Source organism: Peromyscus californicus, unplaced genomic scaffold (genome assembly GCF_007827085.1).
Source record: "Peromyscus californicus insignis strain IS unplaced genomic scaffold, ASM782708v3 Scaffold_9__1_contigs__length_137607984, whole genome shotgun sequence".
Classification (NCBI taxonomy): Eukaryota; Metazoa; Chordata; class Mammalia; order Rodentia; family Cricetidae; genus Peromyscus; species Peromyscus californicus.
The window spans coordinates 43,951,237-43,972,710 of NW_026294617.1; the positions used below are offsets into that span (position 1 = coordinate 43,951,237).

At 39.8% G+C, this 21,474-nt stretch overlaps 1 protein-coding gene across 3 annotated transcripts in view; it reads left to right on the forward strand.

The window, feature by feature from the left end:
* The window catches only part of Lekr1 (leucine, glutamate and lysine rich 1), a 184,869-nt gene that overhangs the window by 16,638 nt on the left and 146,757 nt on the right, over positions 1-21,474 (forward strand). For 2 of the 3 annotated variants that reach the window (XM_052730840.1, XM_052730839.1), the window contains exon 3: positions 4,230-4,444. The exons of the other annotated variant lie outside the window; for it this stretch is intronic. In XM_052730840.1, the coding sequence (XP_052586800.1) occupies positions 4,230-4,444 (215 nt within the window). The remainder of the gene's footprint in view (positions 1-4,229; positions 4,445-21,474) is intronic. 3 annotated transcript variants of the gene reach the window in all.

Below are 21,474 nucleotides of genomic sequence, written 5' to 3' on the forward strand. Positions count from 1 at the left end.
GAGACAATAAAGTAGAAGGTAGTGGGTTGGAGGTCATTTTGGGCCAGTTACTGAATTCCAAGCCATGATGAGACATGGTTTTTTTTTTGTTTTGTTTTGTTTTTGTTGTTTTTCTTTAAGTTGTTATTGAGCAATCTAAGAATTGATTTTACTTTGGTGCCCTGGAACTCTCTTACCTTTATGAAAGTAAATCAAACATAGGCTACCCAAGGACTATTTATTCTTAAGACAGCAAAAAAGAAGGATCCTTCTCCTGGCTTGTTTTTTCACTGCCCTTGTATAGACCAGAGACACACACACACTTTATCTGAAGGACACAAGAACTCATATGCCCATAATAGATAAGTACAATATGGTACATAAATACATAAGTATCAGTTCTTAAAAAGACTTGGATTTAATTTTAACATCCTTAACTTTTAGCGGGCTATGAAACTTAAGGAGTCTCAGTTTTATTCTATAAAATGAGTATAGCAAAGAAGAAAATAAGTTCAAAATGCTCTTCCTACTGTAGCTTTGGATAGAATGTTAAATTCCATAGAAATCCTAAAATGCTGAAGCTGAGTAAGAGTGTAGAGTTCATTTGGTTCAGTGCCATAATTTTATAAATAAGTAAAATAGGATCTGAAAAACTCAGAGGTTTCTAGAATAGTGGTTTTCAACTTTTTCAATGCTGTGACCCTTTAATACAATTCTTCCATGTTGTGGTGATGCCAACCATAAACTTATTGCTACTTTGTAACCAAAAGTTTTTTTGTGTCCTGCCTGGTCCGCAGCTGCTTTGACCAAAGTAAATACACAGAGGCTTATATTAATTAAATCTGCCCTGCCATTAGCTCAGGCTCACGACTGACTAGCTCTTACATTTAAACTCAGCCCATTTCTGTTAATTTATATGTTGCCACGTGTTCCATGGCTTTACCTGTGTGCCATTACATGCTGCTCTCTGGATGGCGGGCTGGCATCTCCTGACTCAGCCTTCCTCTTCCCAGAATTCTCCTTGTCTGCTTATCCTGCCTATACTTCCTGCCTGGCTACTGGCCAATCAGCGTTTTATTAAACCAGTGTAGAAAAGCATTATTCCACAGCATTTTCCCTTTTCTGTTTAATTAAAAAGGAAGGTTTTAACTTTAACACAGTAAAATTACATATAACAAACGGTTATCAAGCAAGAATTACATTTATAATGTCTGGTCTATTTGTACTTGGCAAAATTAAAGAAAATATTCTATCTATCCTATGTTTTTGAGTCTAAAGTTTTATATCTAATTTATCTTTTATCATAACCAAGGAAAATTACAACTATCTAGTCTTCAGCTACATCAAAGACCTCAGAAGGATACAATATTACCTAAGTAAACAGGAAGAGCATTGTAAGCAACTTCTAAAAATCTAGAATGACAGAGACAGCTGCCTGCCTGGACAGTCATCCAAAGTTTCTCTGTAACGTTGGGGCATCCATCTTCAGCCCATAGGTCTAGTCTCTCAGTCATTTCTTTTTCTCTGTGTCTGGCAGTTTCTTCTGTGAAGCAGAAACCTGAAGGACCATTTTGCCTTGCAAAGTTCAGTGGTTACCTTTCTATGGGTCCTGTATGTCCAGTCGATACAACATTTTGTCAAGCAGTCCAGGCAAGAACAGTTTCTTGCCCAAATGGCTATTTTTGTCAAGAAGAAGAAGGTGAACTCCATATGGAGTGTCTTTGACGTCCATCTTTCTCTCTGAAGTAAATGGGTGCTGCCAGGGACAGATGTGTCTCGATGTCCAGAAAAGTCTAAGTTTTTAAAACATTTTAAATGCCATATTCTATAGGTCTTTGAAGTGTTTGAAGGTTACCTACCTAATTGAATTAAGTCTATTTATACCTAGAAAACCTAACATGACTGTAAGTTTGATTATTATAGATGACTAATTATTAATCTGTATTTCTTAATTATCCATTATAGTTTAAATGAATTACATAAACATAATACCTTAAATAAGAGTATATATAGTATAACCAAATCAACTCTAAATTTGTATCAATAAACTAAAATCCATAGCAATGTAAAACACTTTTAAACAAGTTGTTGCTCTTTAAAAGTAGGTTCATTAATCTACCATTTCATCTTATCATATCTATACTATCCCCTTTTCTTCTTTAGAAAGAGATTACATTTATAATCAACCTGCTTTGAATAAAAATAAACATTCATAAACAATATTTTGGGAATTTGGGCATAACTTCTTATACTACTTCCTGCTGGATGAGGGCACTGGCAATCTAATGGGGATCCTGTGAAAATTAAGAATTATGGTCAAATCCTGACTGGAGTAGTCTGTGAGGCTGCATTGTCTGAGCCAGTTGCCTTGAAACCATTCTGGATGTTGGATCATTTGGGCCATGGTGTGATTGGGGACCTTTCAGGGGGTCTTGGGTGGTCAAACCTGATGTATCTTAATCTGGAGCAAATCCATAGCCTCTTGCTTCCTGTGGAAACAAAAGAAGAGCCTCCTTTCCAAAGCAATGTATCCTTAGATCCAAATTTTGAAGTCAAGATACCTTTAAAATATATATATTGGCTTAATTTAGCAGCTTTTACAATCAAATGTCTTTCTGCAGTTAAAAATATCAAAGACAACACAATCCAGATTCTCTGTGCAATATCCATCTTTACATGACTTATTTTTTTAAACTACCTTTACTGTCTCTTTAAAGACTTTATTTTTTAAAACTATTTCTTTATATAACTGGCTATATTCATTTTCTTCTCTCTGCCAAGCCTACGTACATTTTTACACACATATAAACTGTTTAGGGTTTATCCGATCTGAATCTGCCTTATTGTGAATCTATTGCTTTAAACTGCAGCATTACTAGGACTGAAATGGCAGCTTTGACTGCTGGCTCTGCCCACCTCAGCTTTCTAACATGGTGGTGATACATTTACTGCCAGCTCTGGCACCACCAACTCTCGGAAGCAGTGGGTCTGTGCCTCCATTAAAGCAGCATGTAGCCCAGAAACTTTTTTTTTCTTTGTCTGTACTAGCAAAGGCTAAATCTATTATGCACCACACTGTGCAGCTTGGAGATGCCTCTCTGTACTGTGGCGAGAATCCGTAGCCATGCCACTTAGCTCATGAAGGCCGGCGGCCAGCTCCATCTCACAGGAAGCCATGCCACTTAGCTCATGGAGGCCAGAGGCCAGCTCCATCTCACAGGCAGCTGTCAGGAGACGAGTTTGTGTTGTTGTTTCATGAGACTGTGAGACTAGGAAGCCCAGTATGGCTCCGTTTCTGTGTATTTAGAATCTTTAAACTTTTTTAAGTCTATATGGCTCAATGCCTCACGGTCAGTGCCAAATGTAGCTAAAAGTTTTTCTATGTCCTGCCTGGTCTGCAGTCGCTCAAACCCAAGTAAATACACAGAGGCTTATATTAATTAAAACTGCTCCACCATTAGCTCAGGCCTACCACTGACTAGCTCTTACACTTAAACTCAGCCCATTTCTGTTAATTTATATGTTGCCACGTGTTCCATGGCTTTACCTGTGTGCCATTACATGCTGCTCTCTGGATGGCGGGCTGGCATCTCCTGACTCAGCCTTCCTCTTCCTAGAATTCTCCTTGTCTGCTTATCCTGCCTATACTTCCTGCCTGGCTACTGGTCAATCAGCATTTTTTAAAACTGTGTAGAAAAGCATTATTCCACAGCATTCATTATTCCACAGCACTGCTTCATAACCAAAATTTTGCTACTGTTATGAATAGTAATGTAAATATCTAATATGCAGGATATCTGATATGCAACCCCTGTGAAAGGGTCATTTGACCCCAAAGGGGTCATGACCCACAGGTTCAGAATCACTGACCTAGAGGGCCATAGCGTAGTTGGCAGTGAAAGGCCATGGGTTTCTTCTGACAGTATAGTAAACTCATCTGAGAACTAAAGTTGTAAGGATGTTTTTAGCATTTTTACTTTTGTTTTGTGAAAGGTATTTCAAGAGTAATTATTTCTTACTGATACCACAGAGAAATCATTTCTTTGAGAAAATCTTTTCTCTTCCCAAGATTTGTGTTGATTTTAGAAGTTTTATCCAGGTGCAGGCAGTGTCATAATGACTATTCCAGCAGCATAGCTGACTGTGTATTTACTCTGTCTCACCAGCATGGTTGCACAACATCTTCGTTTGAACTTTATTTTTCACAATTAAAAACCTAACATTCCAATAAATATATGTTCTGTTTCTAGATGTCTCCTGAAGAAACAGTTTGTAAATACTGTGGCGTCAGCTATCTAATTCTTCATGAATTTAAGGCTATGGAAGAAAAACTGAAAGCAATGGAAAAAGAAATGAAATTTTATCAAGGAAGTGTAGACCGAGAAAAGAGACTTCAAGAAAAGCTGCAGTCTCTTAGCCAGGAGTTTGACCAGTATAAAACTGACAGTGAATCCAAAGACAAAAGGTTGGAGTATGTTTTCTGTCTCTTATTTAGTTCGAAAGAAAACAGATTTGGGTGGCATGGTGATTCAAGCCTGTATTGCCAGCAATCAGGAGGCTAAGGCAGGAGCATTGTTTGTTCCAGGCCAGCTGTATATTTTCTATATCCTTTACTGTGCCTTTCTTTATCTTTATTATAAGTAGATCTCTGTTACGTTTGTAGCTTGGTATCTTTTTTTTTTTTTCAATTGCTCTATGTATTTATTAGCTATAATTAATGCAGTAAGAGGGGTCAAAAAGCTTTCAGGCTACACAATTTCACAAGACACATTGCAGGGAAAAGGAAAGGCTGATATTTAACAACCATATCTTAGGGTCTTGGTAGACGCATTCCTGGGGGAGGTGGGCCTCTAATTCCTGGCGGAGGGGGTCTCATTCCTGGAGGGGGCATGCCTATAGGTGTCCCTCAAGCAGGGGGAAGGCCAATTGGTGGGCCCATGGGTGGTCTCATACCAGGTGGAGGAGCCATAATTCCTGGAGGTGGGGTTGTAGCTTCGTATCTTAATAGATGATATTTAAAAATAATATATTAAGTGTGTTCTGTGACTTTGCCACTTAATTGTATGTACTGGAAATTGTTGCACATTAATGCATACAGATCTACCTTGCTTTTTATTGTGGCTGTGTTTTTCTTAGGAATATATAATAATTTACTTATCTTTTCTCTTTTCAATATTTATACTATTTATTATTATAGGTGCTATTTATATTTATATTCCTTTAAACATGTTTTTCCATAAGATAAACTCTCAGAAACAAAAATACCAAAAGCAAATTCCAATTTAAGTTGTTGATAATTATTAAACCAAAATGTCCTTTGCAAATACATCATTAATTAAGTTTGACTAAGTATTTAGGAACTGGCCATCCTTTATGCTTTTTAAAATATTTTTTATTTTTGGTTGTGAGCCTAGCCTTTAACAGCTTTAACATCTCTCCAGCCCTAATCCCAGCACTCGAGAGGCAGAGGCAGGTGGATCTCTGTGAGTTCAAGGCCAGCCTGGGCTACTGAGTGAGTTCCATGAAAGGTGCAAAGCTACACAGAGAAACCCTGTCTCGAAAAACAAAAAAAAAAACAAAAAAACAAAAAACAAAAAAATAAACAAAAAAATTTTTTATTCTCCTGCATGAAAAAAAATGTTACTTCCTGGATATTTAATTTAGGTTTCTTTTTGTTAATGAAGGTTAACTGTTTTTCACATGCACATTGATATTTCTTCCTATGTTAATTAACTGCACACATACATTGTCCAAATTTCTATTGGATTATTAGTTTACATGAGTCTTGTTTGTTTTGAGGCAGGGTCTCATGCAGTAAAGGATGATCTTGAAGTGCTGATCCTCTTACCTCTACTTGCCAGTGTTGGCATGTATCACCACACCTGGTTTATGTGGTGCTAGGGATCAAACCCAGGGCTTTATGCATGTTAGGCAAGCACTACAACTAGCTATATCCCCAATCCAGGGGGTTTTTAATATATTGTCCTTACATTTTTTATGTGTTAGTATTTTCTCATGGTTGCTTATCTTTTTACTGTGTCTTTTATATTTTTTGTTGTGTGTTCTTTTCTTTTTTAAAAATACCATACTCAGCCAAATTCTGCCAGGGTTCTGTGTCATGAGACTTACTAATCCTAGCCTCAACATGGAGTTTATTGGAGGAACATGGGACGTTAGCCTGTTGAGATAAAGGAAAAATTCAGGTCTTCTGACTTTGGAAAAGGATGGGAAACATCCTGTTTACGTCTCTTTGCAGTAAATAACCCCTCTTCCTTCCTTTCACCATTCTCTTCAAGTCTGAAGACCTGTAAGAGTCTCACTGGTGTCCGATCCCACCTCTATAGCCTGAGAAAGGGAAGAGCCTTGATCACAGTTCTGTAAAGACTTTGTATAACAAAGGAAACGATATCAATAAGAGAAATTCGACTTTTGTTATCAGAAGGGAAAATATAAATCTGGCAAGTGAAACATCCAGCACTGGAAAGAAAAATGACAATAATCCCAATTTAAAACTACAAGAAGAAAACTTCTATGTATTACTTTATAGTGTTGTTTAGAGTTAGCTTTTTAGTATAGTTGCAGTGAATTTTTATATATGATATGAGGTAGACTTGTAATTTTATGTTTTTTGTTGTTTTCCAAATGTCTAGTTTATTATCCTGACATCTTTGTTTAAATATGTCTCCCTTTCTCCCCTAATTTGAACTGCAGCTTATTAATTTCTAGCTTAATTTGGGCCCTCTATTTGGTGTTAGTAATTCACTGTTTACCAATCAGTCAGCACTATACTTAACCACTTTATCCTCAGGATATTCTTATTATGATATTTTGCTGGGCAAGTCTTCATTTTTTTTTTTTTAGTGTCATCTTCTAGAGTTCTAGAATCATTTATCAGATTTCATTTTATGATTTAGACTCAGGTTGTATTTAGGTATCTTCAGAATTGACATTTTCACACAACACAATCTTCCTATTTCCCCTCTACTTATTCAGTTGTTCTTAAAACTTCTCAATAACATTTTATATTTTTACGCATTTGCATATAATTATTGTTGCTGTGGGGGGTGGGGTATTTTTCTTTATCACATATTCTAATATAAACATTACTGCTTTAAATTACTAATTACTGAATGCGAGTAATTTTTCTACATTGATTATATATCTAGCTCCTTTGCTTAATTAATTTTACTAGTTTTGTGTTTTCTCTTGATTTTCTTGAACATATATCATATGCATAGAACCTCATCGCATTCTGTCCCATCAGATATTCCCGTTTATTTAATCAGCTGTAGCTTCCTCACCCACCCCCTTGTCTTGTTGAACTGAACTGGTGCAGGTGGATGGTACACGTGCAGGTGCGTGCCTGTCTTCTTTATCACTCAGTGTGGACTTGTCTGCTGTGCTTCTGTGCTGTAGGTTTTTAAAGACCGTGTTTATCGACATGAGAGATTTCCCTGTTTCTTGCTTTCTGAGGTTTAAATCAAGAATGATTACTGCTCTTTAATGAGTGCTGCTTGCCCCTCTTTTTTTGGTACCCTGGGATGATCCTATGGTTTCCCCTCTGTGCTGGTCAGGGGTTTGTGTCAACTGGAAGATGAAAGGAGGAACTAAACTGAGAACATGCCCCATCAGAATGGCTTCTCGGCAGTTTCGTGATTGATGACTGATGAGGGAGAGTCTAGCCCACAGTGGGTGGTGCCACTCCAGGGCAAGTAGTCCTGGGTTGTACAAGAAAGCAGGCTGAGCAAGCAATAAGGGGTAAGCCAGCAAGCAGTACTCCTTCAAGGCTTCTGCTTCAGTTCCTGCCCTGACTTCCTTCATAACGGACTATACTATAAAATGTAAGCTGAAATAAACCCTTTTCTTCCCCAAGTTGCCTTTAATCATGGTTTTTGTCACAGGAATAGAAAGAAAACTAGAACATTCCCTTTGTTTTTTACAGTATCTTCTATAGCCCAGACTGGCTTCACTGTGTAAAACAAGGGTGACTTTGAACTTCTCACTTCCTTCTGCTCCCATGCTTGGCTTTAGTCGGTTATTATAGTGAGTAAGCATGTATTTCCTAGTAAGAAGCTATACTCATATTTTTAATAAAAAGCCATTTTGATATGGCACTTATTTCAGTATTCCCTAAATTTTGTGCTTTTATCTCTCTCTCTCTCTCTCTCTCTCTCTCTCTCTCTCTCTCTCTCTCTCTCTCTCTCTCTGTGTGTGTGTGTGTGTGTGTGTGTGTGTGTGTGTGTGTGTGTGTGTGTGTGTGATGTGTGGTGGTGGTGGTGGTGGTGGTGGTGGTGGTGGTGGTGGTGGTGGTGGTATGTGGGCCAGAACAGTCTGGGAACTAGTGTGGGGACTTTGATCTGTTGCAAGCTTGTTTGTGTTAATCAGGAATTAGATGCCCCATTGCCAGATGTAGTAGGGAGCAGAGAAGGGAATTAATGGCTTGTCCTGACAAACAGAATCCTGCTTTATAAGATTTCTGAGGAATGCTGAGTTCAGGTAGCAATCCCTCTGTCAGAGTCCAGAGGTGAGCCCAGACTACCATTTAGTGCATTATCAACAGCACTGCAATTTGGGGGGCCCACTTTGGTCTTAATACCCAGTGCTAGTGAGGAAAAGGCAGGCAGAGTTTGAGGCCAGCCTGGTCTACATAGTGAGTTCTAAGACAGCCAGGGCTTTGTAGAGAGGAGACCCTCTTTCAAAAAAATCTTTTGTCCCTGTAATATAAAAAGTAATTGCCAATGCTGATAATGATGTCTAAAAGTTTATGAAGAAAATTGTTTTTCTGATAAAGTGTTGACTTAATTTTCTACTATTTTAAATAGTTCTGCTTTCATATTCATAGATTTAGCTGCCCTATAGCTTTCTCATGGCATAGGGACCAGTTTACACCAGTTTACACCAGTCTCTTACAATGTTCTGTGTAGTCTAGGCAGTCCTTAAACTGGCAGTTACCTGCTTTGGCCAACCCAGGAGTTAACAGGCCTGTACCACCATGCCAACTTCACCAGACAGATTAACTAACTCATGAATTGCCTGTGCCTACTTACTAAATATTTTGGTAGAAAACTGTATCTTCTTTGGGTAGAAAGACTATGATGACCCATTGTGTTTCCTAATTGTTATTGCTTTATTATTGATTTTTAGCCCCTTCTTACATCAGTTTTGGATATTGTTATTTTTTTTAAACAAGTAAGTACATTGGTATTTCAAGTTCCTCGTTGTTTAGTAATATATAGCTTCTTTTAAAATAAAAAAAAATTTTTTTAAAACAAAAATTGAGTTTCAGGTTTTGTGAATACCAGGCAAGTATTTTACCACTGAGCCCTGTTTTGGTCATTTGCCTGATTTGTAATCAGTTTGTTTCTTTTCTTTTTTGTTTGTTTGTTTGGTTTTGTTTTTTTGAGACAGGGTTTCTTGTGGAGGCCCACAGAGGCTTCCTAGAAAGACCTTACTCAAGGTCAGAGAATCTGAGCTTGCTTTACCCAGCAGGCCTGCATAATGGGATGGTTTGGCCAAGGGTGTGGTTACCAGGTGTTTTGAAGGGTATGCACTTGGCTGTACGTTGCACTTTGATCTTGAGATGGGGAAGTCTTTTGCCTCTTCCCCAGGTAGTGGATAAAAAGCCCTTTGGAATAAACCTCAAGGGCCCTCCCGAAGCTATCCTGTATCTCTGTCTTTCTTATCGCCTCCTTCTCTCTTTCTATCTAATACTTACTCATTCTTCTCTCCTCCCCCCAAGAACCCTTTAAAAGGTGGGAGCCAGACTCCCACAGTTTCTCTGTGTATCCCTGACTATCCTAGAACTCACTCTGTTAAACCAGGCTGCCTCTGCCTCACAAGTGCAGAAATTAAAGGCATGTGCCACCACTGCCCGACTAGTTTATTTTCTTATTGTTGAGTGAGATTTTATAGTTGTTATATGTTTTAGGAAATATACAAGTCCTATATCAGATGTATGTTTGCTATTACTTTCTTCCATTCTCTGGCTTGCCTTCACTTTCTGTCTGGCTTTTGTGATTAGAAGTTTTTTTTCTGTTGAAATCCAAGCTATAAAATCTAATAAGTAAGTTGGTGGTACTAATTTCCCAGCAGGCTAGACTGCTATATATTTGGTCAATTCTGCCTTTTTCAATGGTCATGGAGGAAGCTGCTGGTTACAGCTGGTGTTAATGTCACAGAACTGAAGAGCCACGATGTCTGGTTATTGATCAGAAATACTTCTGTTTAGGATTTCATTGGCTTTAAAGACTTAACTTCTAATCTAGGGATAATTATATATTCACACACATTTGTAAGGAAGACCAGATTTCCATGGTAATCACTTGTAAGACTATAGTCTTCCCTTTGAGAGTCCAGTCATATGACTAGCTCTTTTGTTATTGTTCCACAAATCTCTGAAGTGACCCCCTCTCCGTTTTCTCCCTTGTTCCCATTGGGTAAATTCTTCAAGTTTTTCTGATACCATTCTTTGTCATTCCATCAGGACTGGTGTGGGGTGTGGGTGGAGGTACAGCTCCATCCTGCCACTCCCAGCAACCTGACAGTTCTTTCCAGAAACCTCTCTTCAGGTAAAGCCAATCCTTGGCTTCACCACAGAAATGAATTTCAGGGTGAGTCAGTATGAAACAGAACTGGTTTTATTAAGGCACATTTTAAACATAGATCTTAGGCACAGGACTACTAGAAAGAAGAGTTCAGGGAAGAATGCTGTGCCGTGAGAGCCATACTTCTGACTTTGGTGAGTTCTGAAGTTATTATCTTCAAAGGGTTACTAAGAAATGCAGACGAAATCACAGGGTGGTTCCTGACATGTAAATGAAAAAAAGGATTAAAAAGGAAGGATATGACCGCTCCTAGGTATGGTGTAGGAGAACATTTACTGTAGATAAAAGGAAGGGCATAGCCAGAGGCAGAGACATTTGGGAAAGTCCAGAGTGGACGTGATCCTGAACCATGTGAGGAGGGCTGAGAAGGGAACCAGGTGCAGCAGCCAAAGGAGCAAAAGGTAAAAAAGGAACAGCTAACCAAAAATGGCCAGATTATATAGGGAGGACAGCCCAGTCCTCTGTGGGAGGACAGCCCAGGCCCTGGGCTGGTGAGTTCCGGGTAGAGGGTGGGGTATGCCAGCCATACCCTGTTACTGGGTAGGGACTGAGGGATGCAGAGAGAACCTGGTGGCCAGGTTGATATGTTAAATAACACCTCAGCCATTTGTCCCAGGGTTGAGACTTGACAATGTGCAGACAGGATTACAATTAATAAGACAGAACTCTTGATCGCAAGATGCAGGAAGTTAGACTATCTTTACTGTAAATAAAACTGAATAGTTTGGGAGATTCCCAGAAAGTACCAGGGAGGGGACTGAAGCACTACTCAAGGCCACACACATCAGGCTAAGCCTGGCTTACTGCTATTTTAGCATTTTAACCTTAAAATAAAAATAATTGTCTTTGTGTTGATTACTTATGGAGCAAATGTTAATTATGCTGAGACTTGATTTTAGCTGGCCTGAAGCTTCAGCTCAGCTCTAGACTGACGGGCTCCCCTCCCTTCTCGAGTCTTCCGAATTTCTCATCTTCCTGTCCTGCCTTCATTCGATTCTTTCATTTCATACTCTAAGTTTATTTTAGTTACCATCATTTTTAGTTTTATAACTTCTTTCTGTAATTTCTGTTTCTTTCTAAAATTTCCCATTTTGTTTTAAGAAATTTTTAGTTTTTTAAAAAAGTATTTTTGTATTAACTACTGTAAACTTCTTGTCAGATAATTCTAATGTCTGATTCATGTCAGTGTTTGATCTTTCTATTAATGCTGTGGTTTTCCTGATTCTGCTTTGATGGTGGATGTCTATGGAGTTAATTTTTATGTCAAATTGTCTGATATTGGAGGTACCCAGATAGCTGGCAAAATGTTTTCTGGTGTGTCTGTGTGTTTCTCCAAGAGATTACTTGAATTGGTGAAGACAAGTCCTGATCAGTGTGGCTGGGCAGCCTGCTGAGGGTTCACAGAGCGTAAGAATGAAGGTCTTCACTTTGGAATTAGTTGTGTAGCATTTGTTTTCTGCCCTCAGGTCAGAGATTCTGGTGCTCAGATGTGTACTGAGATCTTGGCTCTCAGGCCTTTGGTTTGGACCAGAAATAAATAGACCTGCTACCTTCCTGGGTACACAACTTACATTAGGCAATTCCTACATTACTTACATTATGGACTTACTAGATTCCATTACCATATGACCTAATTCCTCATAATAAATTTCTTTCCCTTTCTCCATTTGACTTGTTTCTGTTTATCTAAGGAACCCTGACTAATACAGTATATATGCCATTTCCTGCTGGGCCTGCTGATACTGTTCCTGGGAAAATGGGGCCCTGGCTCACAATGCCTTGTATTCGATTGGTGGAGAGAAACTTCATCTATCCCCTTGGTCTCACACTTTTTTGGGAAAAGGTCACTGTCTTATACTAACTGTTTTCACTTTGGGATGTAAAAGCACCCCCCTGCTACTGAACTCGGGGAGGGATAGGGAATCCACAGTCTGGCTTGCATTGTTTTGTTGTTATAGTTTAGGGCCAAAAACTTGCCTCTTCTGTTTCTGCTTTCCACTGAGGGGTAGAAGAAGTAGAGTGCTAGTTCACAGTGCCTCTAGCTCTTAATCTCTCTAGATGGTGGTCGCTGGGATCGAAGTTCAGCTTCCTACTGGCTCCACCAGTCCCAGAGGTCAGGGAAGCAGAGTGCTGACAACCCTACTTCACACCACCTCATTCCATCTCAGTTGTACTCTGTGGAGATGGAGGCTCTCCACCAAGACCTGCTGACGGGTTAGGACTGGGGTGATACAGGAGTGTTCACTAGTGCTATTTCCAGTGCCCCTCACGGCCTCTGCTTCTCAGTGAGGATGGAGATTCATTCCTCATGGCCCTCAGAGATGCCAGGTGTGGAAAGAAAGTGGCATGCTTACTACTACCTGCATGTACTGTCAGGTTCCTTCTTGGAGAAGGTTTGGGATAGAGTCCAAGTTCCCCATTGGTCGTGGTGACACTGCCCTGTTAGGGACACTGGAACCTTGTTTCTTCCTGGAATTAAGGAATTAAGAATCAGTTCCCAGCTCAGCCCCACTGACTCTCCACTTCAAGTGCATCCTCCCATGTGACAGGGTAGGTGGTATGGAAGGCCACTCCAGCTCCATTCTCCTGAAACAGTAGAGAGGTACAGGGTTCAGTTATGTTTGGTCAAGTAAGGCAGGTATTGCTCAAAGTGTCTTCTGGGGCAGCCGCCCTTTTCTCAGTTAGCTCAGTGGGTCAGAGTTCTCCTCTCTGTGGCTCTGGGCAGTTCTGGGCTGGAAACCTCCATAGCACTGTGTGTGGAACATGAGGAGCAAGGAAGCTCAGGAGCTTCATTATGTTGGTGTTTCTCAGGTTCCATCTGCTTCCTTTCTACCGTTGAGTCTTGCTATTGTTGAACTCTTAGACACAAAGGAGGAAACCTGAGGACAGCAGAGCTCCTCCTTCTTGGTTAAAAACTCTGAGTTGGTTTTTAGTCAAATTAAGCTTCGCTTTGAGTAACTTAGAAAAAATAAGTTATTGTTTAATTTATCATGAATATCAGGTGCCTGCAGAAGTCAGTAGATTCATATATACATTTCTGTGTGCTTCTTCAACATTTCTTCAAATTCCAAATGGAGCCTGTCACAAGTAAATTTAAGCCACAGTATATAATCTGCCCTGAGCGATGGGACATAAGTTCTTTTGAGGGACCACAGGATTCTAACTGACCCATTGTGAAGTCTGGGGTGAACAATATGGTTCCCTATCATCACTTATCTCCACAATTCTCCAAGAATGTACTGGCACTGACCCAAAGTGAATTCAGACACCACTGTTGCTGTCAGTGTGGTTATAGAACCTTCCTTTTCAGAGGGTGACTGTTAATGCAGAGACTCACAGCTGGTCAAAATACTGAGAGTAAGTGAATAGTGAGTGCTCATCCCTTAGGGAGAAATCTCCATCACCCACCACAGGCTCCGGGAACATCCAGGAAGAGGGGTCAGAAAGACTGTAAGAGCCAGAGGATGGAGAGGAACACTGAAATGCTGCCTTCCTGGTATGGCATGGCTGTCACAATCACAAAGACAGAGCAGATGTGCCTGTTGCTTAGGTACTGTGCGCGCGCGCGCGCGCGCGCACACACACACACACACACACACACACACACACACACACACACACACACACACGGCATGGGGAAGGAAGGGAGCTTGTTGGGAAGAAGGAACCAGAAAGGGAACAGGGAGAGCAATGGGCTGTCTTGGCTTCCCTTCTGTGGCTGTATAGACTATTCTGTTAGCTCATTGTTTGCATGCAGCCCATCATGGAAAGGAAGTCAAGGCAGCAGGAGCTCGAAGCACTGGCTCACATTATATCTATAATCAGAAACAGAGAGGGTGATTTCAGGTTAGCGTTGAACTTGTGTTTGCCATTTTATACAGTCCAGGTCCCTTGCTGAAGAAATAGTCCTACCCACAGTCAAGATGAGTCTTCCCCCATCCATTGTCAGAATGAAGATAATTCCCCACAAGCATACCCAACGATCCATCTCCCGGAAAATTCTGGATTTGGATAAGGGGTGAATATGGTCACAGTATATTTTATGCATGCATGTAATTATTAGACACCATTGTGCCATGGACTGGCCCATCGGGGGTACCACGACCGTAGGAGAACCAGGGCTTGGGTAGTCAGGAAGGCAAGCATTTGGTGAATGACAGACAGACAACACACTCAGAAGTGGTTTGAATCTGCTGCAATTTTACTTCTGCAAATCAGTAGTTTATATACAGAAAAGAATACAAGGAACAACAAGAGCTTGGCAATAATTGAATTACATCATCTTTAAAAAACAGCAAGCACACAATTATTAATCGGCGTTAGACATATCCCTTTACCCACAAGAACTTTATGACCCAAAGAGCAGTCTGTGTTTTTTAAACTTAATACAGTCCCTAGACTTGTGTAGACTTCTTGTGGTTGTAGCTGTGTCCCTTATCTTATCCCAGCAGTTTTTTTAGTATAATACTTTTTTGGTTCCCATGGCCCATTTAGCCAATTTGGATGTTGTAGACCCTCTCTAAGTCTTTCTTTAGTTCTTTTACCATATATCTATTTAATATAAAACCTTTTTACCTGTTGGAATATGGACTCTTGTAATTTTATGCCTGTAAGGGGAAGGGGTTCTGTTGTTGTCTTTAAGTTTCCCATGCTGAACTTCTTTAACAGAGGGGCCCACCATCTGTCTCCTATGAGATGACGTTTTTTGTCATAAATCACTTTAGTTGGGATTCTTAAAGGATTCCTAGTGGGTGAATGTTCATTCCCTAGAAGTGCCTGAACTTTTATACTTTCTTTATCTAGCGGCTTGGGGTCTTTAAGAAATAGCTCATTCTGTTATATCTGATTAAGATCCATGTCCAGCTTCCCCTTTCCTCCATAGTTCACAACCCAAGCATTCATTAATTTTGGCTGTGCTTTATAGATTAATTAGAACATTATCAGAAAAGCAGTTATACAGAACCCATAGCCCAGGGAGCTCATGATCTGTGAAGTACATCTTCTTTGAGAAGGAAGCATAACGTGGGCACTCTGCCAGGGACCCGTGGGACACGTATCTCCTGTCTGCTATTATTGACATAATTGTTCATGTCACACGGACGACACTGGAGTTGGTGTGGCACCATTGTATCTGAAAAAATCCACTTTTAACAAAAAGCTTAAAATATAAAAAAATCTTTTCATCATAGCTGGCAGTTACCATGTTAGGCAAACAAAATAAGTGAAATCTAAAGCAGTCAAAGTTCACACCACAATACCAGCTGTCCAAAGCCAGACCAGACACACAGTTTGGGAACACATTAACAGATAGAATATTTCTAAATTTCTGTATGGAAACAACTGGAAGAGGTGTGCATATGTGATGTTGGACACTCTGGAACTGGAGTTACAGAAACCCACCATGTGTACGCTGAACCTAGTTTTTTGCTTAGCCATCTCTCAGCCCCTTAACCCAGGGGCTCGCTGTTCGTATTTCTGAAGCACCTTTTTTTTTTTTTTTTGGCATTCATGGATGTAGCTTAAGGGCCATACATGTTAAAATGACTGTATAAGTCATTTGGAATAACCAAGGGTGTATAGAACACAGAACTGATACAGAACTGTGGTTTTCATAGGGTGGGGTTCTAAGAGAACCATTTCAAATCTCTGGTCAACCTCCTGTGACTCTCTGTAGGAGATGCAAACTAGCACTGGCTGATGTATGGCTATACTTAGATGGCTGGGAACACCTAGAAAAGTATTTATTTCTTTCATGTTGCTCAGAAATTATTCCAGTATACACAGGGCCATGAAAATATAATTTAAACCTAGAAGTTTATATCACATTTTATTCTAGGCATATAAATGTGAATCTCTTGTATTTATATTAGTACTGTGCATCTCTTGAACTTTAAGGAAACAATGTGTTTTATTCATATTATGTAGTTCTAAGGTCAGCTAACCCTTTATTACTTTTTAGTCCCCATTCCATATCATCCCCAGGTTGTACTTTAGAGTCCTGAGGTAGAGAGTCTCCTGTCCTCCTTTATTCCTTCTCTTGGAGGGCACATGCAAACAATAAGCGAAGTTGACAGGTGTATTTATGATCAATATAAATAAAGTTTACATGGGTTTCCCCATTACCAGATCTAGCAAGATTATGGAGACTGATATTTATTTGATAATATTGATAGACCTATGTATACATGTATCTGTTTTATTACTGGTATAACCGTGAAAGCTCTTCTGAGGATTGTTATGATGTTGCTATAGCAACATAGTTACCAAAATAAACATTTTTTCCCCTCTGCTTTTGTCTTTTTAAAGGCATTCTTTTAGCCCTCAAGCTTTTTAATCAACAGTGTAGAGTTTCAGGCCATCATTACTCTTTGTATTTATATTTTTAACTTTAGTTATTATCATAACAAAATTATAATTTTTGTTAGGCTGAGTCCTACAACTTTTATTAGACCAAATCTAATTTTTTCTGAGAACAAAGTGGAAGGGAACCAATGCATGGCATGCGGTCAGTAGTACAGGCTCTGCCCTTAACGTACTCTCAGGATGCGCTTCTTAATTTTTCTGGGCCTTGATTTCTTCATCTGCAAAATAGTAAAAACAAACAGACCATTTCACTGGGATGGAAGGCAGATCCCTTAATGCTTGGAGAATTCTTGCCTTCCTATGTGTCCTTTCCATGTTTATTGAAGGTTAATAGCATGCTGTTTGTGGTGATTTGAATGAGAAATGTCTCCTGTAGGCAGAGGTTCCCAGTTGGTGATGCTGCTTAGGGAGGCTTAGGGGGTGTGACCTTGCTGGAGGAGCCTCACACTGCTTCCAGTTTATTCCCTCCCCTTCATGCTTCCTGTTGAGGATGTAAACTCTCAGATTCATGCCCTGGCTGCTATGCCTGCCCCTTGTTACCATGCCTCTTCATCATGATAACTTTGATCCCTCTAGAGCCAGAAGCACAAATAAACTCTTCTTTATCTTAGTCATGGTGTTGGTACAGCAGCAGAAAAGTCATTAATAGTTTGCCTTCCCACTATTGATAGTATCTCATCCATACTTTCAGTATCCAAACACACAGTGATATCACAAGCGAAGTCCCCAGGCCTAGGAAATATCTAGGTACCATTGGTCATTGGTGAGACTCTGCCAAAGTTAGCTCATTTCTCACATTGTGATGTTGTCACGCATCTAATTAGTGCCATATATATATATATATATATATATATATATATATACACACACACACACACACACACACACACACACACACACACACAACATATATATATATATATATTTTTTTTTCATAGATCCATTCTTCATGTTAGTCACTCCAGGGAACTTGTAAAATGGCGCAGCTTCAGGCCTGTACCACACTTCTGTTATAAAATGGCACAACTTCAGGCCTGTACCACACTTCTGTTGTAAAATGGCACAGCTTCAGGCCTGTACCACACTTCTGTTGTAAAATGGCGCAGCTTCAGGCCTGTACCACACTTCTGTTGTAAAATGGCACAACTTCAGGCCTGTGCCACACTTCTGTTGCATCTTCAGAGCTTGTTCTGCTCCAGCTGCTTCTCTGCACATGGTGTCACCGTCTCTAACCTGGTTAGTCTCTCTCCAGCTCACAGTTCTGTGACAGCTATATCTAGGAGGGGACAGCACCTCCCTGGCAGCTGCTGATGACTCCAGCCTGACAAGCAGCATAGTGTGACTGGGCGTGAATCGTGGCCAGTACTGGCTGCTTTTGCACAGAGAAATTTCTAGACCTCATTTGGACTTCTTTTTCTCTTTGTCACCCATCTTTATTTTCCCACACTTTTCTGCCATCCTTGTGTTTCTGATATTCTCCAGCTTTTCCTCTCACCAGAGTAGAGTCTGTTCTTGTTTGTCCTGACTTTTCATTTGCTGGTGTACTAGTTCCTTTTTCTGTGGCTGTGATAAAGTACCATAACAAAAGCATCTTTTTGTTTGTTTATTTGTTTTTCGAGACAGGGTTTCTCTGTGTAGCTTTGGCGCCTTTCCTGGAACTCACTCTGTAGCCCACGCTGGCCTCGAACTCACAGAGATCCACCTGACTCTTCCTCCCGAGTGCTGGGATTAAAGGTGTGTGCCACCACTGCCCGGCTCAACCAAAGCATCTTAAGGGAGAGGAATTCACTTTGGCTCACAGTTGGAGGGTAAAGTCCATCATGGTGGGAAATCCTGGTGGCAGGAGCTTAAAGCAGCTGCTCACTGTACCTACAGTCAGGAAGCAGAGGGTGATGAATGCTGTTGTTCCTCCTTTCTGTGCAGTCTAGGACCCAAGCTCAATGGCTATGTTACCCATATTGAGGTTAACCCCCTCAATTAACCTAACCCAAATAGTTTTTTTCCGAGGCAGTTCTAGATCCTGTCAAGTGACAACCAATATCAAAGCTGGGTCACATAAAGGCAGCTTCTAGTCTGCATCTTATTCCGAAGTGGTTTTCCCCATTTTTTTTTTTTTTTACCATCCTCCTTCTAATGTCTTGAGTCTGTGTATCTACTTCCTAGTCATGGTCTGTTTGGATATCTGCATTAGTCTCCTTGTATGACTTGTTGCCCATGTCTAAACCATTCTTACTCTGCAATCTGGATGATTGAGAAAAAAGGTGTATCTGGTCATTGCATTTTGCTCTTATACCTGCTGCATGTTTATATTTTCTTTAGACTAAACACAACTATTCTCCCTTTTCTCTGCCTCCCTTTTCAAGGCTTGGCTGAGATTACAGATCCTCAAGAAGACAGTTGCCAATCCTGGTGTTTCTTGTGACTTGTCTTTCTGTTCATGATGGTCTTTAACAATACTTGTTTGGTGTTTGCATTGCTGGTTGCAATATAAATTCCACGGAGGCAGTTTTATTATTTGTCTCTAACATAATGCCTAGTAATGTTCAAAAGATATTCAGTTGATTCACTCGTGAACAGGTATGAAAACATATGTTGTAAAATGGGATTCTCTATTGTCTGTGTTTTGTAGGCAGCAGAACTGAACTTTCCTGTGCATGCTAAAAGGCTACACACTTCCCAACTTCCTTTGAAATTAAGAATGACTTTCTCTAAAGATCTAAAATGATATGTAAGTTAAAATCTGTTGGAGTTCTACAAGAATTTTCACCTGTTGTGGAATATTTGTTTAACTAGACAAAGATGTGTTGCATTTTTATGCTATATTTGTTTAATTATGTGAATATGTATTGCATTTGCATTAATTTAAGTAAAATTAACCTGGGCTCAGAGAGGCGGAGCTAGCAACTAGTTGACAGGAAGTAGCAATGAGGAGCATAGCGTGGGTTTTTTTAGTTGGAGCAGTGTGGAAGGTGAGAGATTTCTGGGGACACCAGCAAAGAGACAAAGTCATTCAGTTGCTACTCTAACTCTCTGAGCTCTCATGGTTTCACCCTAGCCTTTGAATCTCGAGTTTTATTAGAACAATAGAGATTTATTAAATCTACCTTTAGTGGCCACAACAGAGCCATTGTCTGGGGAAACAGAATTCCCCCAGGCTATGCCTGACTGGCCAGGCTGCTAGTAGTTTAAAGCGCAGCCACTATGATAAAGGAAAAACAATATTCGCCATCCTTCTTTCTACCATAAATTCAGACTGCCTTGCAATGGTGAGGTTACTGTGATGATGACAATGACATTCTAGTAGAAGAACCTTAGCCTCTAATGACATCTTAACTCTCTGCAGCCAGCCCTGAAATGCCTCCCTCTCCAGGCATAATAATATAAGTAATATAGTTCTTTATATGTAATCAAACTATTTCCAGATATACACCTGACTACCTACATCGCCGTTTTGTATCTAGTGTGTACTAGTCTGTGATCATGGATTGGTAGTTCATAGATTAATGGATGGTTAGGTGGGTAGATTAAGAGATGAGTAGATGAATGGGAAGGAGAAATGGGTAGATATACAACAGCTGTATATTGTGAACTGTTGGAGAACAGACACTGTACATTGTAGGTTTTTGTATCCTCCTTCCTCAGGCCTCACTTTATTTACCTGAGTACCTGAGCATTGTGCTTTATACTGTAGCTGCCCAATACATGTTGCTTATTCACCCTTTCTTTTTCTATTTCTGAAGACATGATCTCACTGTATCACCCAGGCTGGTCTTGAACTTACAATGAACCTCCTTCCTCAGCCTCCCCTGTACTGGAATTAACAAGCATGAGCCACTGTTCCCAAGAATTGATGATTATTGGTGATGATGTTAACTGAGGTTTGAAAAGGACATTTTCATTTAAGAAGTCTGTAAACTTTAGGTTTCATTTGGATTTGAAAATGAAATCCCCTAAAAGGGTAGGCTTTGGACTCTCGTAGTTTAGAAATTCATATACATTTGAATCAATGTGTGTTATATCCTTTTTAAGGAAAAAAGTGATCTGTGTATATTTCATGAGTATGTATTTGGTGCCCTCAGAGGCGAGAAGATGGCATCAGATTCCCTGGAAATGGGGTTACTGTGGTGTGACCTGCCTGGTGTGGGTGCTCGAATCAAACTCAGGTCTTCTTAAAGATTAGCAAGTGCTCTTAACGCTGAGCCATCTCTCCAGCCCCCTGTTAAATCCTTAATAACTCAGAAAACCAAATATCTTTTTTAAAGAATCAAGGATCTACCTTAGCAAATGTCCTTCCTATTGGTATAAAAACAAAATTTTATTAAATGAAAGCATGCCAAGTAGTATGTTCTCTACTGAGATAAGTTATTATGAATAAGATGACCACAAGTTTATAGTTCAATTTGGAATGTTTTGAGAGAAAATTGAGGTTCTACTAATAATGATTCTTGAGCAGTAGGGCTCAATCTGGAATTGTATTAAGATAGGGCTAGCTTTAAGAAAAGAACTAATTTTTATATATAAAAAGGAG